We start from the raw sequence: 20,854 nt of genomic DNA on the forward strand, positions 1-20,854 counted from the left end.
CTTTCAGCAGGAACTAAGTGAATGGCCAGCACTGAGATTTCTGGACTAGCTCAATGAACACCTATAGAACATCAGTTGGGCTGCCCAGGATAGCAGCAGCCCTTCAGGCTTGGAACATCCCCTGCCCGACAAGAAAAGGACTGCCCCAATCCCAAAGTTCATTACCCAGTTTAATGCACAGACAGCCAGGCACGCAGCAACAGTCACCATTTCTGGCTCAATAATACAGTCTAGAGGTTTCCTGGCTGTGGTCTTCAGGTGTGAATGTTTCTGCATGACTGGATGCCCCCTTCCAATATCAGTCCAACATTCACCACTGAACTCTCCAGACCAGAACACAAGTGACATCTCTAGATTAGCTTTGAAAACAGAAAGTAAAGGATCCTCAGAAGTAGCCCCCCCAGCTCTGGACTAGCTGGGACCTTGATGAACACCTGCAGAACATGAGTTAAGCTGCCCTGAAGAGCAGCAGCCCCTCAGGCTGGGAACTTCTGATGGACATAAACAGGGCTGCCCCAGGCCCCATACTATTTATGTTCACTCCCAGCCCTATTCTGGGAACACTTCCCTAGGGATTGATTGAAATAACAAAAATATTCAGGCTTCCCCCAGCCCTCTACATTCTAGAATCCTCCAGAAGGCAAGGGGAAACAATCAAACCTGCAGCGAGTGAAACCCAGAACAGCCCAAAACAATCACAAACTGAGGAGCCAAAAAAATACATTTTCCTAATCATCCTAGCAACCTATATAGCAGAGTCACACACCTCTTAAAAGTCTGAAGGTGCTCCTTGGATTTTGGGTCTCTCTATGTTGTTAGGCTCTGCAAAAGTCAATATAATCAGTCCAAACATTAAAAATGTCTCACATATGTGGTATCCCCATACTAGGAAGGAGTGGTAGAATGCATATTGGGAGGAAATTTTCAATATGCCCATACTGTGAGTTGGGATATTTTATTGACAGCTTTGTGTAAAAAAAAAAAAAAAAAAAAAAATTTTTTTTTCTTTTTGTATTTTCTAAAATTTTGTAGCCTCACCATGCCTTTTAAAAATACCTTTGGGTGTTTACTGCAAAATGTGATAATTTTGTGGGTGTTTTTTATTTTCTTTTTGTATTTTCTAAAATTTTGTAGCCTCACCATGCCTTTTAAAAATACCTTTGGATGTTTACTGCAAAATGTGATAATTTTGTGGGTGTTTCTCCTATCCTGGCACTTCAGGGCCTCAAGAAATGTGATAGGTAGTCAGGAAATCAGATGCAATATTTATGACCCTTGAAAGCCTGAAGGTGCTCTTTAGATTTTGGACCCCTCTATGTGTCTAGACAGCTTAAAAGTCTCACACATGTGGTAACCCCATACTCAGGAGGAGTAGAAGAATGTGTTTTGTGGTGTAATTGTAGGTATCTCCATGTCTGGAAGAAGCAGTAGAATGTGTTTTGTGGTGTAATTGTAAACCCATGTTGAGCGTGAGAAATAATTTGTTAAAATGAACATTTATGAAGCAAAATCTAATTTTATTTAATTTCTTATTTTTACAAAAAGATTCTTGCAAAAATGTACAATTTCAGAAAACTCCCAATGTGTCTTACTAAATACCTTGAACTGTCTACTTTCCAAAAGAGGTCATTTGGGAGGTGTTTATACTGTTCTGGCATTAATTAATTTTTAGTATATTCATTATACAGTATTAGACTTTATAACTTTCACACAGATTACATAAAATATACACTGATTTGCTTTTTATTTTACCAAAGAAATGTAGAAGAATACATTTTGGTCTAAATTTATGAAGAATGATTATTAATTTGCAAAGTTTTATAAGAGAAAGTAATAAAAAAAATATATATATTTTTACTTTTCAGTCTTTTTCCTTTATATATTAAAAGCAGTGGCAAAATAAAAAAAAAAAAAAGCTTTACCGGTCTCCAAAATTTCTATAAAATTAATTTGTGTGCAGTGTTGCATTACCGATTAATTGTCATTTATAGTTTCACAGTGATGAAAACCAAACAAATGGAGTGGACAGGAAGGGCGTTTAACATGGTGGTCTTCAAGTGGTGAACAAACAACAAAAATTAAGCTAGAATCTAAATCAAAACCTTCATAATATAGAAGACAATAAACTATATAATAAAAAAAGAAGATAATAAACTATAATAAAGCCGGGAAGCGATCCGATGTGGCCATTTGCTGGGCAGGAAGTCGAGTGAGACTGAGATGGCCTCTGCTCGTCTCTATGCCCTTGGAGGACCGGAGTGATGTCTGACGTCACTTCCGGTTCTCGGGACAAAACGATTTTTCTTTTTTTCTTTTGCTTTTAAAGGTAAATGAGAGATCTGGGATCTTTTTGACCCCAGATCTCTCAATAAAGAGGACCTGTTATCCTTATTACCATTACAAGGGATGTTTACATTCATTGTAATAGGAATAAAAGTGAAAAAAAGAGACAATGTAAAAATAAAAAATAAAATAAATACGATTTTTTTTTTTAAAGTGCCCCATCCCTCCGTGTTCGGCAAAGCAGATGCATACATAAGTTGCGTCCACTTATGTAAACGGTGTTCAAACCACACATGTGAGGTATCACAGTGATCATTAGAGTGAGAGCAATAATTCTAGCACCAGACCTCCTCTGTAACTCTAAACAGGTAAACTGTACAAATTTGAAAGCGTCGCCTATGGAGATTTTTAAGTACCGTGGTTTGTCGCCATTCCACGAGTCTGCGTAATTTTAAAGCATGACTTGTTGGGTATCTACTTACTCGGTGTAACATTATCTTTCACATTATAGAAAAAATTGGGGGAAATTATTGGGGTTTTTTTTGTGTATTTTTTCTAAACAAATTGCATTTTAAAGACCGCTGCGCAAATACTGTGTGCCCTAATATTGCAATGACCGCCATTTTATTCCCTAGGGGTCTCTGCTAAAAAAAAAAGAATATATATATTGTGTAATTTTCTAGCAAAAAATACTGTTTTAAACTTGTAAACAAAAAGTGCCAGAAAAGGCCTGGTCGACAAGTTTACTGTCCTTCAAACTTTAGGGGGTCCGGACTGTGGTCATTGGGTGTAGAAAATTTCCCGGCATCAGTGGGAGTTTATAATGCCCCATCTTTGGTGTCAGTGAGAAGAATTAAGCCCCATTGTTGGTTTAATTGGGAGGAATTGTGCCCTATCAGTGTCATTGGAAAGAATGTAGGCCCAATGTTGGTGTCTTTGGGCCCCTTTGTTGGTGTCATTGGGAGGAACTATGCCCTGTCATTGGTGTCATTGGGAGAAGTTGTGCCCCATTGTTGGTGTGATGGGGCCCCATTGTTGGTGTCATTGGGAGGAACTGTGCCCCATCATTGGTGTCATTGGAAGGAATTGTGCCCCATTGTTGAGGTCATTGGGAGGAACTGTGCCCCTTCGTTGGTGTCATTGTGCCCCATTGTTGGTGTCATTGGGAGGAACTGTGCCCCATCATTGGTGTCATTGGAAGGAATTGTGCCCCATTGTTGAGGTCATTGGGAGGAATTGTGCCCCTTTGTTGGTGTCATTGTGCCCCATTGTTGGTGTCATTGGGAGGAACTGTGCCCCATCATTGGTGTCATTGGAAGGAATTGTGCCGCATTGTTGGTGTCATGGGGCCCCATTGTTGAGGTCATTGGGAGGAATTGTGCCCCTTCATTGGTGTCATTGGGCCCCATTGTTGGTGTCATTGGGAGGAACTGTGCCTCATCATTGGTGTCATTGGAAGGAATTGTGCCCCATTGTTGAGGTCATTGGGAGGAATTGTGCCCCTTTGTTGGTGTCATTGTGCCCCATTGTTGGTGTCATTGGGAGGAACTATGCCCCATCATTGGTGTAATTGGGAGGAATTGTGCCCCATTGTTGGTGTCTTGGGGCCCCATTGTTGAGGTCATTGGGAGGAATTGTGCCCCTTCGTTGGTGTCATTGGGCCCATTGTTGGTGTCATAGGGAGGAACTGTGCCCATCAGTGTCATTGGAAAGAATTGTGCCCCCAATGTTGGTGTCTTTAAGCCCCATCATTGGTGTAATTGGGAGGAATTGTGCCCCTTCATTGGTGTCATTGGGCCCCATTGTTGGTGTCATTAGGAGGAACTATGCCCCATCATTAGTGTTGTTAGGAGGAATTGTACCCCATTGTTGGTGTCATTGGGAGGAACTATGCCCCGTCATTGGTCACATTGGGAGGAATTGTGCCCCTTCATTGGTGTCAGTGAATGAAATAGCGCCCCAAGGGCCAGATACAAGCACACCTGCTCCATGGGCCGCAGCTGGAAGACACCTGGTTTAGAGGATCGTATTACTAGAATTCGTATTACTGAATTCCCGCACTCTGAACATGAATAGGGAATCTCACCCGTGTAACATCTCTGGTGTGCAATAAGATTTTTTTTGTCGCACTCAGAACATAAATAAGGACATTCACCTGTTTTGCCCCACCCCCGACACACCACTGTTATTGGGAGAAAGATCATTAGGTCGTATGAATTCTCTGGTGTTGCACAAGATTTCCCTTGTGAATAAAACCTTTCCCGCACTCTGAGCATGAATAAGGACGCTCTCTCGTGTGAATTCCCTGGTGATACACAAGGCTTTTTTTCTGAGTGAAAGATTTCCCGCACTGTGAACATGAATAAGGACGCTCACCCGTGTGAATTTTCTGGTGTTGCACAAGGTATCCCTTGGTAGTGAATGATTTCCCACACTCTGAACACGAATGACGTTCACCCACGTGCAATCTCTGGTGTTGCACAAGGCCTCCTTTTGACATGAAAGATTTCCCGCACTCTGAACATGAATAAGGACGCTCACCTGTGTGAGTTCTCTGGTGTTCATCGAGGGCGTTTTTCTGAGTGAACGATTTCCCGCACTCTGAACATAAATAAGGACGCTCGCCTATGTGAATCTTCTGGTGTGTATCAAATGAATATTTCCAATTAAAACATTTCCCACACTCCGAGCACGAATAAGGACGCTCACCCGTGTGATCTCTCTGGTGTACAATAAGTTTTGCTTTCTCAATGAAACCTTTCCCACACTCAGAACATGAATAGGAACGCTCCCCCGTGTGAATCTTCTGGTGTCTAATAAGATTTCTTTTCCGAGAGAAACTTTTCCCGCACTCTGAACATGAATAGGGACGCTCACCCATGCAAATCTTCTGGTGTTTAATGAGATTTATTTCCTGAGTGAAACATTTCCCACACTCTGAACATGAATGAGAAGACTCACCTGTGTGACTTCTTTGGTGTATAAGAAGAATACTTTTCTGCAGGAAACATTTCCCGCACTCTGAACATGGAAAGGGACGAACACCTGTGTGAATGGTCTGATGTCCAATAAGGTTTCGTTTCCTAGGGAAACATTTCCCGCACTCTGAACATGGAAAGGAATTTTCACCTGTGTGAATTCTTTGATGTTGAAGAAGGTTATCTTTTTGAAAGAAACATTTCCCGCACTCTGAACATGAATAAGGACGCTCACCTGTGTGAATCTTTTGGTGTCTAATAAGATTTTTTTTCTCAGTAAAGTATTTCTCGCACTCTGAACATGGAAAGGGACGTTCACCTGTGTGACTGTACTGGTGTGCAATAAGGCTTTCTTTCTTAAAGAAACATTTCCTGCACTCTGAACATGAATAAGAACGCTCGCCCGTGTGAATCTTCTGGTGTCTAATAAGATTTTTTTTTACAGTGAAGTATTTCCCGCACTCTGAACATGAATAAGGACGCTCACCCGTGTGATTGTACTGGTGTGTACGAAGGTTTTGTTTGCTAGTGTAACATTTCCCACACTCTGAACATGAATAGGGACGCTCAGCAGTGTGATATTTCTTGTGTTTAAGAAGTTCTCTCTTATTTGTGAAAAGTTTCCCACACACTGAACATGACAATGAAGTCTCTTCTGTGTGATCTCCTTCCTGCCCTGAAGAAGATTCCTCGGGAATAGACGGATCTATTAAAGTATTTCTACTGTGAGATCTTAGAGTCCTGGAATGTGATTTATCAGAAGATTCCTCAGACGTATTCCGCACATTATGGTCATCTGCTGAAAAACAATTTTACAATAAATGTTAGAAGAATTTTTGAAACCTTGTATTCAGGAGTCATATATGTTGGTCTAGCTCTAGATATTTCAGTTGCATCACTAGGGTTGGTGTCATCTGGTGCGGTAAAAAATGGTGCCCCCCGGCACCAAGCAGGCTAGTGCATCGGTGCGGCTCTCCCCCCTTAACCTGCCACAATGGGTGGAGCCGGGATGTGAGGGATCGGGGGATGGATGGAGCCAGGATGGGATTGGGGGGTGGATGGAGCCGGGATGGGATCAGAGGGGGTGGATGGAGACGGGATGGGATCGGAGGGGTTGGATTTTAGTCGGGATGGTATTGGAGGGGGTGGATGGAGCCGGGTTCAGATTAGAGAGGATGGATAGAGCCAGGATGGGATTGGAGGGGTGGATGGAGCCAAGGTGGGATCGGGGGGTCGATGCAGCCAGGATGGGATCTGGGGATGGATGGAGCCAGGATGGGATCGGGTGGATGGAGCCGGAATGGGATCGGTGGGATGGATGGAGCCAGGATGGGATTGGGGGGGTGGATGGAGCCGGGATGGGATCGGAGGGGGTGGATGGAGCTGGGATGGGATCGGAGGGGTTGGATTGAGCCAGGTTGGGATGGGATCAGGGGTGTGGATGGAGCCAGTATGGGATCGGGTGGATGGAGCCGGGATGGGATCGGAGGGGGGTGGATGACGCCGGGTTGGGATTGGAGGGGTTGGATGGTGCCAGGATGGGATTAGAGGGGGTGGATGGAGCCAGGATGGGATCGGGGGTGGATGGAGCCGGGATGGGATTTTTGATGGGGGAGTTAGAGGATATTTGCTAGGGTGTGTTTTGGGAAGGAAGATGAATTGTGCTGGGGGGGTCAAGCTTAAAATCTGCCCCCCCTTCTACCTCTAGCACTGGTTTTAACCCAAATCAAAGCCCCCAAGCACATATCCTCTAACCCCCACCCCCTCTCTAAAATCACTCCCAGCAGCAAAGATTTTATGTTACTTGTCAATGCCTCCCCAACCACCATGCCCCCCTACCCTGCAATATTAATTTATTGCATACAGTACCTTAGCCCCCGGCAGATGCTGTAGCACGGTATCCCTCTTCCTCCTCCTCGGCTCTTCCTCCCGGTCTGTGTACTTGAAATATCAGAGCTGAGGAGGAGGCGGCTATAGTCTGGTCTGCATTGAGTGCAGCCGGCGGGGCACCCTGTCTCTCTTTGCTTTACTCCCTCCTTCCCCACGCTCCCTGCAACAGTGTTAATTTTGTTGACTAAAACATTTTCGTCTACTAAATTAATACTATTTTAGTCAACTAAAATACGACTAAAACAAAAACAATTTAGATGACTAAAATATGACTAAAACTAAAATGGCATTTTAGTCAAAAGAGTATGACTAAAACTGAAATTTGACGTCAAATTAACACTGGTCTGTAGTGCATGTTCAAACCTTAATACCAATTCAGTTTTTCACTCTAGCACTATATAATGACTTTGCAATTATTAGATAAATCCTTAAATAATGCATTACCATTTAACTACACCCATTCAATTTTAGACGACTAAAATGAGTTTTAGTAGACTAAAATTATTTTCCTTGACTAAAATGTACTGGGGATTTAGTAGACTAAATACAACTAAAACTAAAACAATTGCAGAAAATGCCATTTTAGTCAAAGTACTAAGACTAAAACGAAATCGAAATTTGCTGTCAAAATTAACACTGCCCTGCACATTGCATGCAGCTGAGATCCCGGAAGGGAAGGAGGGAGCCACGGCGCCGGTACTAGTCTGAGCCCGGTGTCATCATCTGGTGGGAGGCCAACCCCCCCCCCAGCAACGCCACTGAGATTTTATAAGAGCTCTGGCATGGAATTTTGGGCAATTACAACAGAAAAAAACTGTGTGGATGGGGGGACCAAGTCATTTTTTTTCTTTCCACCAACATGTCCTCAATATTGGAATACCACTTTCTCCTGGGCCAAGCTGGTGCAACCAAAATGACTGAGGTTCCACCAACCCAAATCATACAGAGTAGGTGCAGAAGAACCTGTAATGGAGGGAAAGCATAAATCAGGGAAAACTGGTCCCATGGAGTCACCAGAGAATCTACTGCAAATGTCTGAAGATCCCTGGTCCTGGTGATGAGCCAGTCCAGTTTTGCATAGAACCTGGATGCCAGAAGACCCACATCTGGTGTGCCCCACCGCCACCGTTCCCGGAACATTACCAAGTGAAGAGGGGGCATGCTTACTGGCCCTGTGTCAAACCAAACCTTAATGTTCAACCAAACCATTTTAACTCTCACTCCCTGATCTCCCTTTTGTCAAACCAAACCTTAAAAAAGGTGTAACCATGCCCCATAACTATGCCCCCTCTATGTAGTACCATCATCCTCATGGACAGCCAAGGCCAGCCGATCGATACCAAACAGGTCATGAGGACCCGGGAGAAGCCACACAACAGGATTAGCAGCTTCCTAGCACAGCACTGCATAACCACCAGCCACTTGCCTGCCTGGTACTGAAGGGGTTAAAGAGTCATATATGTTGGTGTTTCTCAGGGCTCTGGAATAAAACTGGGTATCTAGGTGGTCTAAGTTTATCTAGGTGGACCATCCATACTGCTCTTTCCTTTACAATAAAGTCTCCTCTTACCTGGTGATGTGAGGGGCGGCTGATTCTCCATCATGACGTCCTTATAGAGATCCTTGTGTCCTTCTAAATACTCCCACTCCTCCATGGAGAAATAGACAGTGACATCCTGACACCTTATAGGAACCTGACACACACAATGATACAGTCACCATCCAGACACATCCCTTAGATAATGGGTTCCATTCACTAAAGCAGATCTAAATAAATAAATGTATGTGGTAAATAAGTAGTGGTCCAGGCATGCAAAGAAAAGTGTTTGATTCTAGCTATAGATATATGTGCGTGAGCACGCTCGCTGACCTGGATGTGCTCTGACTGGCTCCAGCACATGGCAATCACTGCGTCCTGGCTGGGATCCACCCATCAGCGGAGCGAGTGTCAGGAGAGAGCTCTGTGTTGATAACAACACAGAGCTCTCTACTGACAGTGGGGATGTGATGGTTTTTGTCTTCTTGCAAAGCAGGGAATAAAAACCATCACATCCCTTAGTAAAAACAGCACACTTTACACATTTTACACTTGGTAGGCACACAGTTGACCGTTTGATGGCCCCTAGATGTTAACCCCATACCAACTATTTGAAATGGGTGGGACATCTATTAGCAAAAGTATGTAGGCGCATAGGACATGAATGAAAAAAGAACATTGTCTAATTTGCCGGCAATAGAAAGTTTTGAACAAAAACGGATTGGGGGTCTCCCCCCAATCCATACTAGGCCCTTTGGGTCTGGCATGGATTTAAAGTGAATCCCCCTGCCCCAAAGCGTCCCCCCATGTTGAGGGCATGTGGCCTGGTGTGGTTCAGGAGGGGGGCCACTCACTTGTCTCCCCCTTTCCTGCCTGCTCGGATAAGGGTCTGTTTTGCTGCAGCAGGTTCTATACAGATGCACCACTTTACAGACAGACTAAGGGGACCCCCAGGCACCATATTTAAAGGATTTTTTTATTTTTATTTGACTTTAAACATCATTAAAATCACTTCTCCTTTAAAAACAATTTTTTTTTAAAGTTTTTTTGCATTGATACATGTACTCTAGAGCCCCCATACCCTTTTTTTATGGCCAATACCGTGCAAATAAGCCTTCAAAATGGGGACTTTTGATTTTTCGAGTTTGGGCCCTGATATACTTTAATAGGGTCCATGGCTTGGGTCCGAACTTTTTCCATGTTCGCTGGTTCTCGTGCGAGTTGTTTTTTTTTTTTTTTGGCCCATCATTAAGTGAGAAATCTTTGTGGGTCTGCAATGTGGCTGCAGAACTATCATTGTAGAGCCAGCTTGGAGAATGGATCAGGCAAGGATAGCATGGACCTAACAGCCTGCATGATTTGTTCCTTAATATGGAAGAAGTGGACACGGGCTAGGATATCTCTAGGGAGAGAAGATGGTAGATGCTGTGGCTTGTGTATCCTATGAGCCCGATCTATGAACATATCTTGCTTCGTAAGTGCGGGGCAGGAGGTTACAGAATAGTTGGTGGAGAAATGGTACCAACTCGGCCGAGGTAATAGATTCTGGTACCCCCCTGATTTTGATATGTAGCAAGGTACCGGGGCCCCAGAGGCCTAATGGTGACCTCAAGTGTTAGGGAAAGCTAACATCCTTCCTTGTAGAGTGGGTTATGGTGGGTGTGATGCAAAAAGAAATGATGGGCATCAGTCACTTTTGGATTGTGAACAAGAGATTTATTGTCTCTTAACAGAACTGTGTGAAAGAGGGTTAGGGCCAGGACACTCTTGAGTAGATGCAATGGTAATTGGCAGACTCCGAGACTTCTATAGGTAGACAGCTATACAGTGTAAGGCCTCCAGCCGGATAACACTTCTGTATGGTAGGGCCCTGTTTCCTATGGCAACTAATCTTGTAACAGTCACGAACGGTAGTTGTACATAACTCTTGGTAACACAGAACAGTCCTTTTACTTATCTTACAGTATCCCACTGTAGATCTTCACTCGTTGAGCTCCCAGTCTCTCACTAGACTTCCAGATCCCAGTCGTTACTGGATCCCCTGAGCTCTTCCACAGCTATCCCGCTGTATACTCCTCAAGCTTCATGCTGCTGGGTCCCTGGCTTGGCACTTGGCTGGTGAGAAGACTGCTCAGGTACTTGCTTCAGCTTACTCACAGTGGTCTCCGGTAACAGGGTGGATGAACCCTTAATGGCGACAGCTTACACCCTACCTCCGACCACAAATGGTTTCCCATCTGGCTGAACCTTTGCAACTCAGTTGAACTCCAATCCGGCAATCCCAACCCTACGCTGCTTCTCCTACTTCTGGATAGGCCTCAGGCAGCCTAGCAGCCAGGTGTCCCCAGGACAGGCCTCAGGCTTTTGGCCTAGTAGCCCGGGGCGACATAACACACATCCACCCAGACAGCCGCCCAGGGGGCACAGAACCCTGATCACCTGACTCCACCCAAATAAAAAGGCTCTCCCAGTAGGCCAAGGGACTTAAAGAAACCCCTGCCTATTGGCTTAGACACCCCATCTATTCATGATCTGTCCTTGCTATGCCCTTGTCTTATCTAATGTCACCAGTTACAATGCCACCTAGTGACAGAAGAGAGAATTGCAGCAATTCCAGAATTAGGGGGAAATCAGTGGATCTCCCAACAATTAGCCAGGACAATTACTACCTGGCAAACTACATTTGTTAGCAACTCTGCCTAAACACCAGGGTGCTACAGATATTATTTTGCCTGGACAGATCCTCAAGGTCTCAGCGACTTTCAGACATTACTGTCTGATAGCTTCTGCCTGCTCATCCTGGATATCCACAACTGCGCTGTGGGCTAAAGTGGTTTTGGACAGATGTTGCTCAATGTGCTCAGTCCATTCTTCCAAAAAGGAGTGAAGTCCGCTGAGGTCGCTTTCGGGATAAAGTTGGCGGGTCGGAGTAAGGAGCCCTCAATGGCAGTGTGAAAGTGGCCGGTCTGGAGCACTGGATGGTTCTCAGAACTGCTGTGGAGGAGTGGAGCTGTGTCCTCATGCGGCCATCTTCTCCTACGGCTAGGCCACACCCCCCTCATACCCAAATTATAAGGGGGCAGGGTCATTCAGTGACATCATTGGGTGAATCCGCCCCCTAATTTATTTTTCGTTGGGAGCCAACCATCGGTGCAAGATGTTTTTTTCCCCTTTGGGTTGTTCAACATGATCGATGTTGGATCTACTTCGGGGGACATTTTTTTTTTGTTTGGAGGGGATTGAATAAAGGTCTTGTCCAAAACTGGCTGTGTGTTTTTGTTTACTTTTTGAGTTTTTTTTTTTTATAAATGAGTAGGGGTATGACATACCCCACATTCATTCACATGCGAGGGACTGGATTTGTTAAAGGGGCTTCCAGATTTTGGTAAGTCACCCACTGCACCCCCACAACCACCAGGCCAAGGGTTGTAGGGAAGAGGTCCTTGTCCTTATCAACATAAGAACAAGGTGCTTAGGGGGGGAGTTTACCCCCTCCCCCAAAGCACCCCTCCATGTTGAGGGCATTGGGCCTAGTATGGTTCGTGGGGAGGGGCCCACTCACCCCCCCCCCCCCTTCCCTTTCCTAGCCTGCTCGGCTCCATGCTCGTATAAGGGTCTGGTATTGATGGTATGCCAATTGGTTTTACATTTTAGCATGGGGTTTCCCCCAAAATTCATACCAGATTTGAAGGGCCTGATATAAATTTTAGGGGGGACCTCGATGCCCTTTTAAAAAATGTTTGGCGTAGGGTTCCTTCCTGAATCAATACCAGACCCGAAGGGCCTGGTATGGATTGAACAGAACTCCATGCTGTTTTTTGGAAAAAAAAAAGAAAATGTAATGCCGGCAAGTCTTTTGTTTACATTCTGCTGCCAGCGGGAAATCCAGCTGACAACAGATGAGTCATGGTTGTAAGCCATAGCGGGTACCTGATCCTTAACAACCATGATTTTTTCTGGTTGTTAAGGACACCATAGGCTGCTGTCTCCTTAACAATTAATTATTTACTGGTTGCTATTCACGCCAGCTCACACCGACATTAAAATACTGCTAGCTTTCACTACTAAAATACTTAATAAAATAGCTCATGTGATATTTTAGTAGCGTTTTTTAGTGAATGGTAAAAAATACTTTTGAAAAACACTATAAAGGTATTTTACTGCAGCTCCTAAAGCGGCAGATACCACTTTGTGAATTAAACCCAATGTCCCAGAATTCTCAGCACTGCTCACCTCTCCTGACAGCAGTTCAGTGATCTTGTTTGTGACTTCTAGAATCTTCTTTTTGCTGTTTCTCTCAAGATTCGTGAAGGTAGGCGGAGACACAGTGATGGGGTTTTGTCTTTCTCTCGTTCTTGTAGACAAGCGGGGACTTTTCTTTTTTGAAATATCCTTAAGAGATGTCTTCATAACTACAGCACAGTCCTGTGATATACATCAATACATATAATATTATAACCCTCCTCACCTGTCTGGACTGGTTTCAGTCTTATTACTAGAGATAAGAGTGATGTCATGTGACCTCCCAGAATCCTTCTCACCTCTCCGGTAAGGAGGTAGATGATCTCCAGAGTGAGGTCTAATATCGCTTCAGCATTTCTAAATTTTCCATCACTCCAGGTCTGCAAATTCTCCATCATGACATCCTTGTAGAGATCCTTGTGTCCTTCTATATACTCCCACTCCTCCATGGAGAAACAGACAGTGACATCCTGACACCTTATAGGAACCTGACACACACAATGATACAGTCACCATCCAGACACATCCCTTGTCTGTTACTGGATAATGTCCCAGAATTCCCGGCACTGCTCACCTCTCCTGTCAGCAGCTCCATCATCTTCTTGGTGACTTCTAGAATCTTCACAGATGAAGGGACAGTGATGTGTCTTGGCGTTCCTCTCCGTTCTTCTGATAGATGATGATGTCTACTGGAGGTCACATACTCACCAAATGTCTTCTTTACTACAGTGTAACCCTAGTGGGGGACATCACGAGAAATGTGAATGATTACTAAATTAATTCAGTGACATTCTCACAATCTCCCAGTCAGGTCTGTGTTTTATTAATAGAGATAAGAGTGATGTCATGTGACCTCCCAGAATCCTCCTCACCTCTCCGGTCAGGTCTGTGTTTTATTAATAGAGATAAGAGTGATGTCATGTGACATCCCAGAATCCTCCTCACCTCTCCGGTCAAGTCTATGTTTTATTAATAGAGATAAGAGTAATGTCATGTGACCTCCCAGAATCCTCCTCACCTCTTCGGTCAGGTCTGTGTTTTATTAATAGAGAGAAAAGTGATGTAATGTGACCTCCCAGAATCCTCCTCACCTCTCCAGTCAGGTCTGTGTTTTATTAATAGAGATAAGAGTGATGTCATGTGACCTCCCACAATCCTTCTCACCTCTCCGGTCATCAGGTAAATGATCTCCAGGGTGAGGTCCAATATCCTCTCCATCATGTGACTTTGGTCTTTGCCTGCCGCCATAATTGAAGAGGTCAAGTGATTCATACAGAAAACTCCTCCCTGTAGACAGATAATAAACTGAGAATTGTCTGCATTATACCGGGGATGAATAATGAGTTGCTCCATAGTTCATGTTGCTTGGTTTACCAGATTAGAGGTCTTATTTATTAGTGTAACTGAGAAAAAATTATATTTAAAGATGAATTCCAGGAATGGGTATTTTATATATACTGTAGGTACATACAGTAGGTCCAGCTTGGAGTCATTTCTTTGTATATACATTACTAGGAAACTGAAAAGCAGGGATGAAAAATGGAGAGATCTTTAGTAACATTTAGCACACATTACACATAGTGAACTCCTTGATTACCCCCAAATGTTAACCCCTACCCAGCCAGTGTCATTAGTACAGTGACAATGTATAATATTAGCACTGATCACTCTATTAGTGTCACTGGTGATGTCAGTGGCAGTTAATCAGTCCCCCCCAGTGTAAGTTAGTGCCAGATTGTCTCCTGCCTATCGCAGTCCCATTATAAGTCATTGATCGCCCTGTCTGCCCAGATCTCTGTGCTGTTCTGCATTTAGCCCTGTCTGCCCGGATCTCTGCCCTGTTCTGGACATAGTCCTGTCAGCCCGGATCTCTGCCCTGTTCTGGACTTAGCCCTGTCTGCCGGATCTTTGCCCTGTTCTGGACATAGCCCTGTCAGCCCGGATCGCTGAACTGTTCTGGACTTAGCCCTGTCTGCCCGGATCTTTGCCCTGTTCTGGACTTAGCCCTGTCTGCCCGGATCTTTGCCCTGTTCTGAACTTAGCCCTGTCTGCCCGGATCTCAGCCCTGTTCTGGATTTAGCCCTGTCCGCCCGGATCTCTGCCCTGTTCTGGACTTATCCCTGTCTGCCCAGATCTCTGCCCTGTTCTGGACATAGCCCTGTCAGCCCGGATCTCTGCCCTGTTCTGGACTTAGCCCTGTCTGCCCAGATCTCTGCCCTGTTCTGGACATAGCCCTGTCAGCCCGGATCTCTGCCCTGTTCTGGACTTAGCCCTGTCTGCCCAGATCTTTGCCCTGTTCTGGACATAGCCCCGTCAGCCCGAATTTCTGAACTGTTCTGGACATAGCCCTGTCTGCCCAGATCTTTGCCCTGTTCTGGACTTAGCCCTGTCTGCCCGGATCTCTGCCCTGTTCTGGACTTAGCCCTGTCTGCCCGGATCTTTGCCCTGTTCTGGACTTAGCCCTGTCTGCCCAGATCTCTGCCCTGTTCTGGACTTAGCCCTGTCCACCTGGATCTCTGTCCTGTTCTGGACTTAGCCCTGTCTGCCCAAATCTCTGCCCTGTTCTGGACTTAGCCCTGTCTGCCTGGATCTCTGCCCTGTTCTGGACTTAGCCCTGTCTGCCCGGATCTTTGCCCTGTTCTGGACTTAGCCCTGTCTGCCCAGATCTCTGCCCTGTTCTGGACTTAGCCCTGTCTGCCTGGATCTCTGCCCTGTTCTGGACTTAGCCCTGTCTGCCCGGATCTTTGCCCTGTTCTGGACTTAGCCCAGTCTGCCTGGATCTCTGCCCTGTTCTGGACTTAGGTCTGTCTGCCTGGATCTTTGCCCTGTTCTGGACTTACCCCTGTCTGCCTAGATCTCTGCCCTGTTTTGGACTTAGGCCTGTCCTCCTGGGTCTCTGTCCCTGAGTACGGGTTCCTAATTTCTGTGGGCCATCCTATGTGGACTATCTGTGCGATGTTACATTGCTATCTGGTTGACTGTTTCGTTGTACTTGTTGTGTCTTGCTACCCTGCTGTGCGAAACACTGCTCTGCCCGTGTGCCAAGGACTTTAACCACTGCTGTACTAACCACTGCTCTGCCCGTGTACCAAGGACTTTAACCACTGCTGTACCAAACACTGCTCTGCCCGTTTGCCAAGGACTTTAACCACTGCTGTACCAAACACTGCTCTGCTCTGCATGCCCTGTGGACTATCACCCCTTTTCTGTCCCATATTGCTGTCCTGGGGAACACTCTTCATTGCTGTGCCTTCTGTTTGCCCTGTGGACTACCTCCCCTTTGCTGTCCCATATTGCTGCCCCGAGGATCACTCTTCATTACTGTGTCTAGTGTTTGTTCTGTGGACTAATTCTCCTCCTGCCTGTACCCCAAGCCCCCCAATAAACGCCCACACGGTGGGTTCCTCTGTGTGCTCTCTCTCTCTCTGTGCTCTTAGTTCATCACAACTATGCATGCAGTGAGTGTGGTGGAGCCCCCTGTATGTGCGGGTGAGTCCTGAATAACTTACATCCAGATGGTTGTTAGCCTGGAGCAGATGGTTGTGGAATGGCGCTCGGTAGTACAAAGTTTGTTTGCAGCTGATAGGATCTCAGACTGTCTGGGACTCAGCCAGCCCAATGTTTGCCTGTGTGAGTCTGGCCGCGTTATATGTCTCCTATGACAGCCAGTCCAGCCTACATGACTTGCCAATAAGCAGCACAATAACGATATACACTTAAAGGGGTCTCACCACTCCTCGGCGGTCTGCATGAATTGTAATAACCAGAGATAAAGGGACGCTTATCCTATCCACCCCCGAAAAGCCATGGGGGAGGGAATAGACTCACCACCACTGTGTAAGAAGGTGGAGGCCAGGGGGGGGTACGGGACGGAGGAAAAAAAAAACAGGCGAGGAGACAACTACCCAGATTTACCACTGGATATATTTGTTTAGAACTTGTTATACTATTTTCAGAATACGTTAATAAATATTTTGTATTGCCCACAGGTAGGTGTCATATCCATTCTCTTTTCGGATTGATACATAATCAATAACTGTATTCTTATAGATCCTGAAGGGGCTGTGATTATCTAAGCTGATGTAGAGGAAGTTCTTCTCCCCGAAACTCATTTCAAGATCCTCTGTGGTGGAGAATGTAGAAGGAGGGGAGCTTTATATTTAGGATATACAGTATCTCACAAAAATTAGTACACTGTGATATCGGGGGATGTCTAGCTCAGTGGTAGAGTGAGTTCACAGCCAACGGGAACTTCAGTTTAAGGGCGTGGTAGCCCACTTTTATTGAAAGTATCAAAAATGAAAGTTCATACATGCATGGGTTGCCCGCATATGGGGCTCTTCTCCCAAAAATTACAACACAAGCAAAAATGCCAAGCCACCTGTCTCTCAAGGCTCACTCAGTACAAAGCTGCGCAGGCCCACTCCTGACCTCAAAGAAGGGGTTCTCATGACACTCCAGGCTTTTACACTCCTCCAAGACTCACAATCCCCAGGACTCTCTCTACCAGTTATCTCATTTATGGTCTCCCCGACTCTGTCAGCTGGCCCAACTTTCTCAGTCCACTGACCTGGAACCTCTCCCACATGGAGTGCCGTCTCAAGGATAATGCCTGAGTTCTTAAATGGTAGCACACCTCCCACCTGGCTGCAGCAACTGCTCCAACACCAACTCTCCTGAGCTATGCTCAGATCTACCTTATAATGAGTGCATGTACCTGGACACACACACAACCTGCAGAATTTCTGGAAAGCCCAGAAACAAGACTGAAGACTCCATCCCTCCCAATGCTCTTTGAAGTCTTCAGGTTTCCAACCCCAATCCAGACTTACAAAATCCAGAGAAGACTTAAAGCATAGTTTTCTCTGCTCATCAATCTTCTGCTGGAACTTCTCAAACTGCCTCTTTGAGAGTCCTGTGTCCATTTTACACTCATTTTCACTGAGACAGGGGCTCTCACTCTCACAACCCCTAAGTGAAAATGTCCAAATTGGGCTCAATTAGCCATTTTCCCTCCTCGGTGTCATGTGACTCATTAGTGTTACAAGGTCTCAGGTGTGAATAGGGAGCAGGTGTGTTAAACTTGGTGTTATCGCTCTCACTCTCTCATACTGGTCACTGGAAGTTCAACATGGCACCTCATGGCAAAGAACTCTCTGAGGATCTGAAAAAACATAAAGATGGCCTAGGCTATAAGAAGATTGCCAAGACCCTGAAACTGAGCTGCAGCACAGTGGCCAAGACCATACAGCGGTTTAACAGGACAGGTTCCACTCAGAACAGGCCTCGCCATGGTTGACCAAAGATGTTGAGTGCACGTGCTCAGCATCGTATCCAGAGGTTTTCTTTGGGAAATAGACGTATGAGTTCTGCCAGCATTGCTGCAGAGGTTGAAGGGTGTGGGGGGACAGCCTCAGACCATACAGTGCACACTGCATAAAATTGTAAAATTGGCCTGCATGGCTGTTGTCCCAGAAGGAAGCCTCTTCTAAAGATGATGCACAAGACAGCCTGCAAACTATTTGCTGAAGAAAAGCAGACTAAGGACATGGATTACTGGAACCATGTCCTGTGGTCTGATGAGACCAAGATAAACGTACTTGGTTTTGATTGTTTCAAGCATGTGGGGTGGCAACCAGGTGAGAATAGACAAGTGTGTTTTGCCTACAGTCAAGCATGGTGATGGGAGTGTCATGGTCTGGGGCTGCATGAGTGCTGCCGGCACTGGGGAGCTACAGATCATTGAGGGAACCATGAATGCCAACATGTACTGTGACATACTGAAGCAGAGCATGATCCCCTCCCTTCGGAGACTGGGCTGCAGGGCAGTATTCCAACATGATAACGACCCCAAACACACCTCCAAGACGACCACTGCCTTACTAAAGAAGCTGAGGGTAAAGGTGATGGACTGGCCAAGCATGTCTCCAGACCTAAATCCTATTGAGCATCTGTGCAGCCTCAAATGGAAGGTGGAGGAGCGCAAGGTCTCCAACATCCACCAGCTCCATGATGTCATCATGGAGGAGTGGAAGAGGACTCTAGTGGCAACCTGTGAAGCTCTGGTGAACTCCGTGCCCAAGAGGGTTAAGGCAGTGCTGGAAAATAATGGTGGCCACACAAAATATTGACACGTTGGGCCCAATTTGGACATTTTTACTTAGGGGTGTACTCACTTTTGTTGCCAGCAGTTTAGACATTAATGCCTGTGTGTTGAGTTATTTTGAGGGGACATCAAATTTACACTGTTATACAAGCTGTACACTCACTACTTTACATTGTAGCAAAGTGTAATTTCTTCAGTGTTGTCACATGAAAAGATATAATAAAATCTGATTGATAAACCAGAGGCTCTGGATGGACAGTTGGATAAATGGTTCTATATTTAGGATGTGTCTGGTCTATAAACCAGAGGCTCTGGATGGACAGTTGGATAAATGGTTCTATATTTAGGATGTATCTGGTCTATAAACAAGAGGCTCTGGATGGAGAGTTGGATAAATAGCTCTTTAGGATGTATTGTTCTATAAACCAGGGGTTATGGATGGACAGTTGGATAAATGGCTCTCTATTTATGATGTATCTGGTCTATAAACCAAAGGCTCTGGATGGAAAGTTGGATAAATGGCTCTATATTTAGGATGAATTGTTCGATAAACAAGAGATTCTGGATGGACAGTTGGATAAATGGCTCTATATTTAGGATGTATCTGGTTGATTTACCAGAGGCTCTGGATGGACAGTTGGATAAATGGCTCTATATTTAGGATGTATCTGGTCTATAAACCAGAGGCTCTGGGTGGACAGTTGGATAAATGGCTCTATATTTAGGATGTATCTGGTCTATAAACCAGAGGCTCTGGATGGACAGTTGAATAAATGGTTCTATATTTAGGACGTATCCTGTCTATAAACCAGAGGCTCTGGATGGACAGCTGGATAAATGGTTCTATATTTAGGACGTATCTGCTCTATAAACCAGAGGCTCTGGATGGACAGTTGGATAAATGGCTCTATATTAAGATGTATATAGGTAAATATCCCAATACTTTATATGTGTGTATACTGTACATATAAGAAGAGGACGGACACTTCCTGTCTGTATATTCTATCACTGGCCATCTCTGTGTTTCACTGACAGTAAGCAAGATCACCACCTTGTGGAAAAAATACCACACTGCAGGCTATGTTTTTTAATACTTTGACAGCTGCTTCATGGTTTGATTTTCAGTTATGGTGCTTGAACACTTGCCGAACAGCCATTCGTATAAACACAGCTGGACAGCTGACTCCTGAGGGTGGGAGGTTGTTTTAAAACAGCCTCCCCTTTGCGCTGCATCCTGTGATCACTGTCCATCAGACACAGCAGATCTCAGAGAAGGGGTACAGGGCCAATGACATTGGCTCTGTTCCATGTGATTATTGTGACCAATCATGGGGATCACAAATGTTAACAAAGGCTGCACCTTGAAGCCACTGCTCTGATGGACAGTGATGAGCACAGTACAGTGTCACCAGAACAGCCAGACAATGTCTTTGATCACTACCAGCTCCAGTACATTATCACCATACCGATGCAACAGCCAGCAACAGTGTTGATGATTGCTAGCCAAACCAAGGCTAGACTTGTATGGCTTACAGGTACAAGGACTGCTACAGGTGACAACACAGAGCTGTATTCCCAGACCACGTGTACATAGGCGACCATTACCGTACACTGTTTTTCATACAATGCTGGTTGATTTTTATGATATATAAGATACAATGTCCGGTACATACACTGAAAAAGTCTCCCACATGTGGTATCCCCCTACTTGGGAGGAGGAGCAGAATATGTTTTGGGGTGTAATCCTAAGTATGCCCATACTGTGTGTTAAGATATTTTCCATACCTTACTATACCTTGGGGTGTTTACTAAATGTTG

The 20,854-nt window shown here is 45.2% G+C and overlaps 1 protein-coding gene across 1 annotated transcript in view; it reads right to left on the reverse strand.

Annotated features, from left to right (window-relative positions):
* The window catches only part of LOC141106906 (uncharacterized), a 62,377-nt gene that overhangs the window by 35,345 nt on the left and 6,178 nt on the right, over nucleotides 1-20,854 (reverse strand). The window contains exons 7-11 of the mRNA XM_073597836.1: nucleotides 14,095-14,217; nucleotides 12,922-13,113; nucleotides 8,722-8,845; nucleotides 4,490-6,060; nucleotides 4,266-4,382 (exon numbers count right to left, since the gene is read on the reverse strand). Coding sequence (XP_073453937.1) covers nucleotides 4,266-4,382; nucleotides 4,490-6,060; nucleotides 8,722-8,845; nucleotides 12,922-13,113; nucleotides 14,095-14,217 — 2,127 coding nt within the window. The remainder of the gene's footprint in view (nucleotides 1-4,265; nucleotides 4,383-4,489; nucleotides 6,061-8,721; nucleotides 8,846-12,921; nucleotides 13,114-14,094; nucleotides 14,218-20,854) is intronic.

This window comes from Aquarana catesbeiana, linkage group LG08 (genome assembly GCF_042186555.1).
Source record: "Aquarana catesbeiana isolate 2022-GZ linkage group LG08, ASM4218655v1, whole genome shotgun sequence".
NCBI classification, from domain to species: Eukaryota; Metazoa; Chordata; class Amphibia; order Anura; family Ranidae; genus Aquarana; species Aquarana catesbeiana.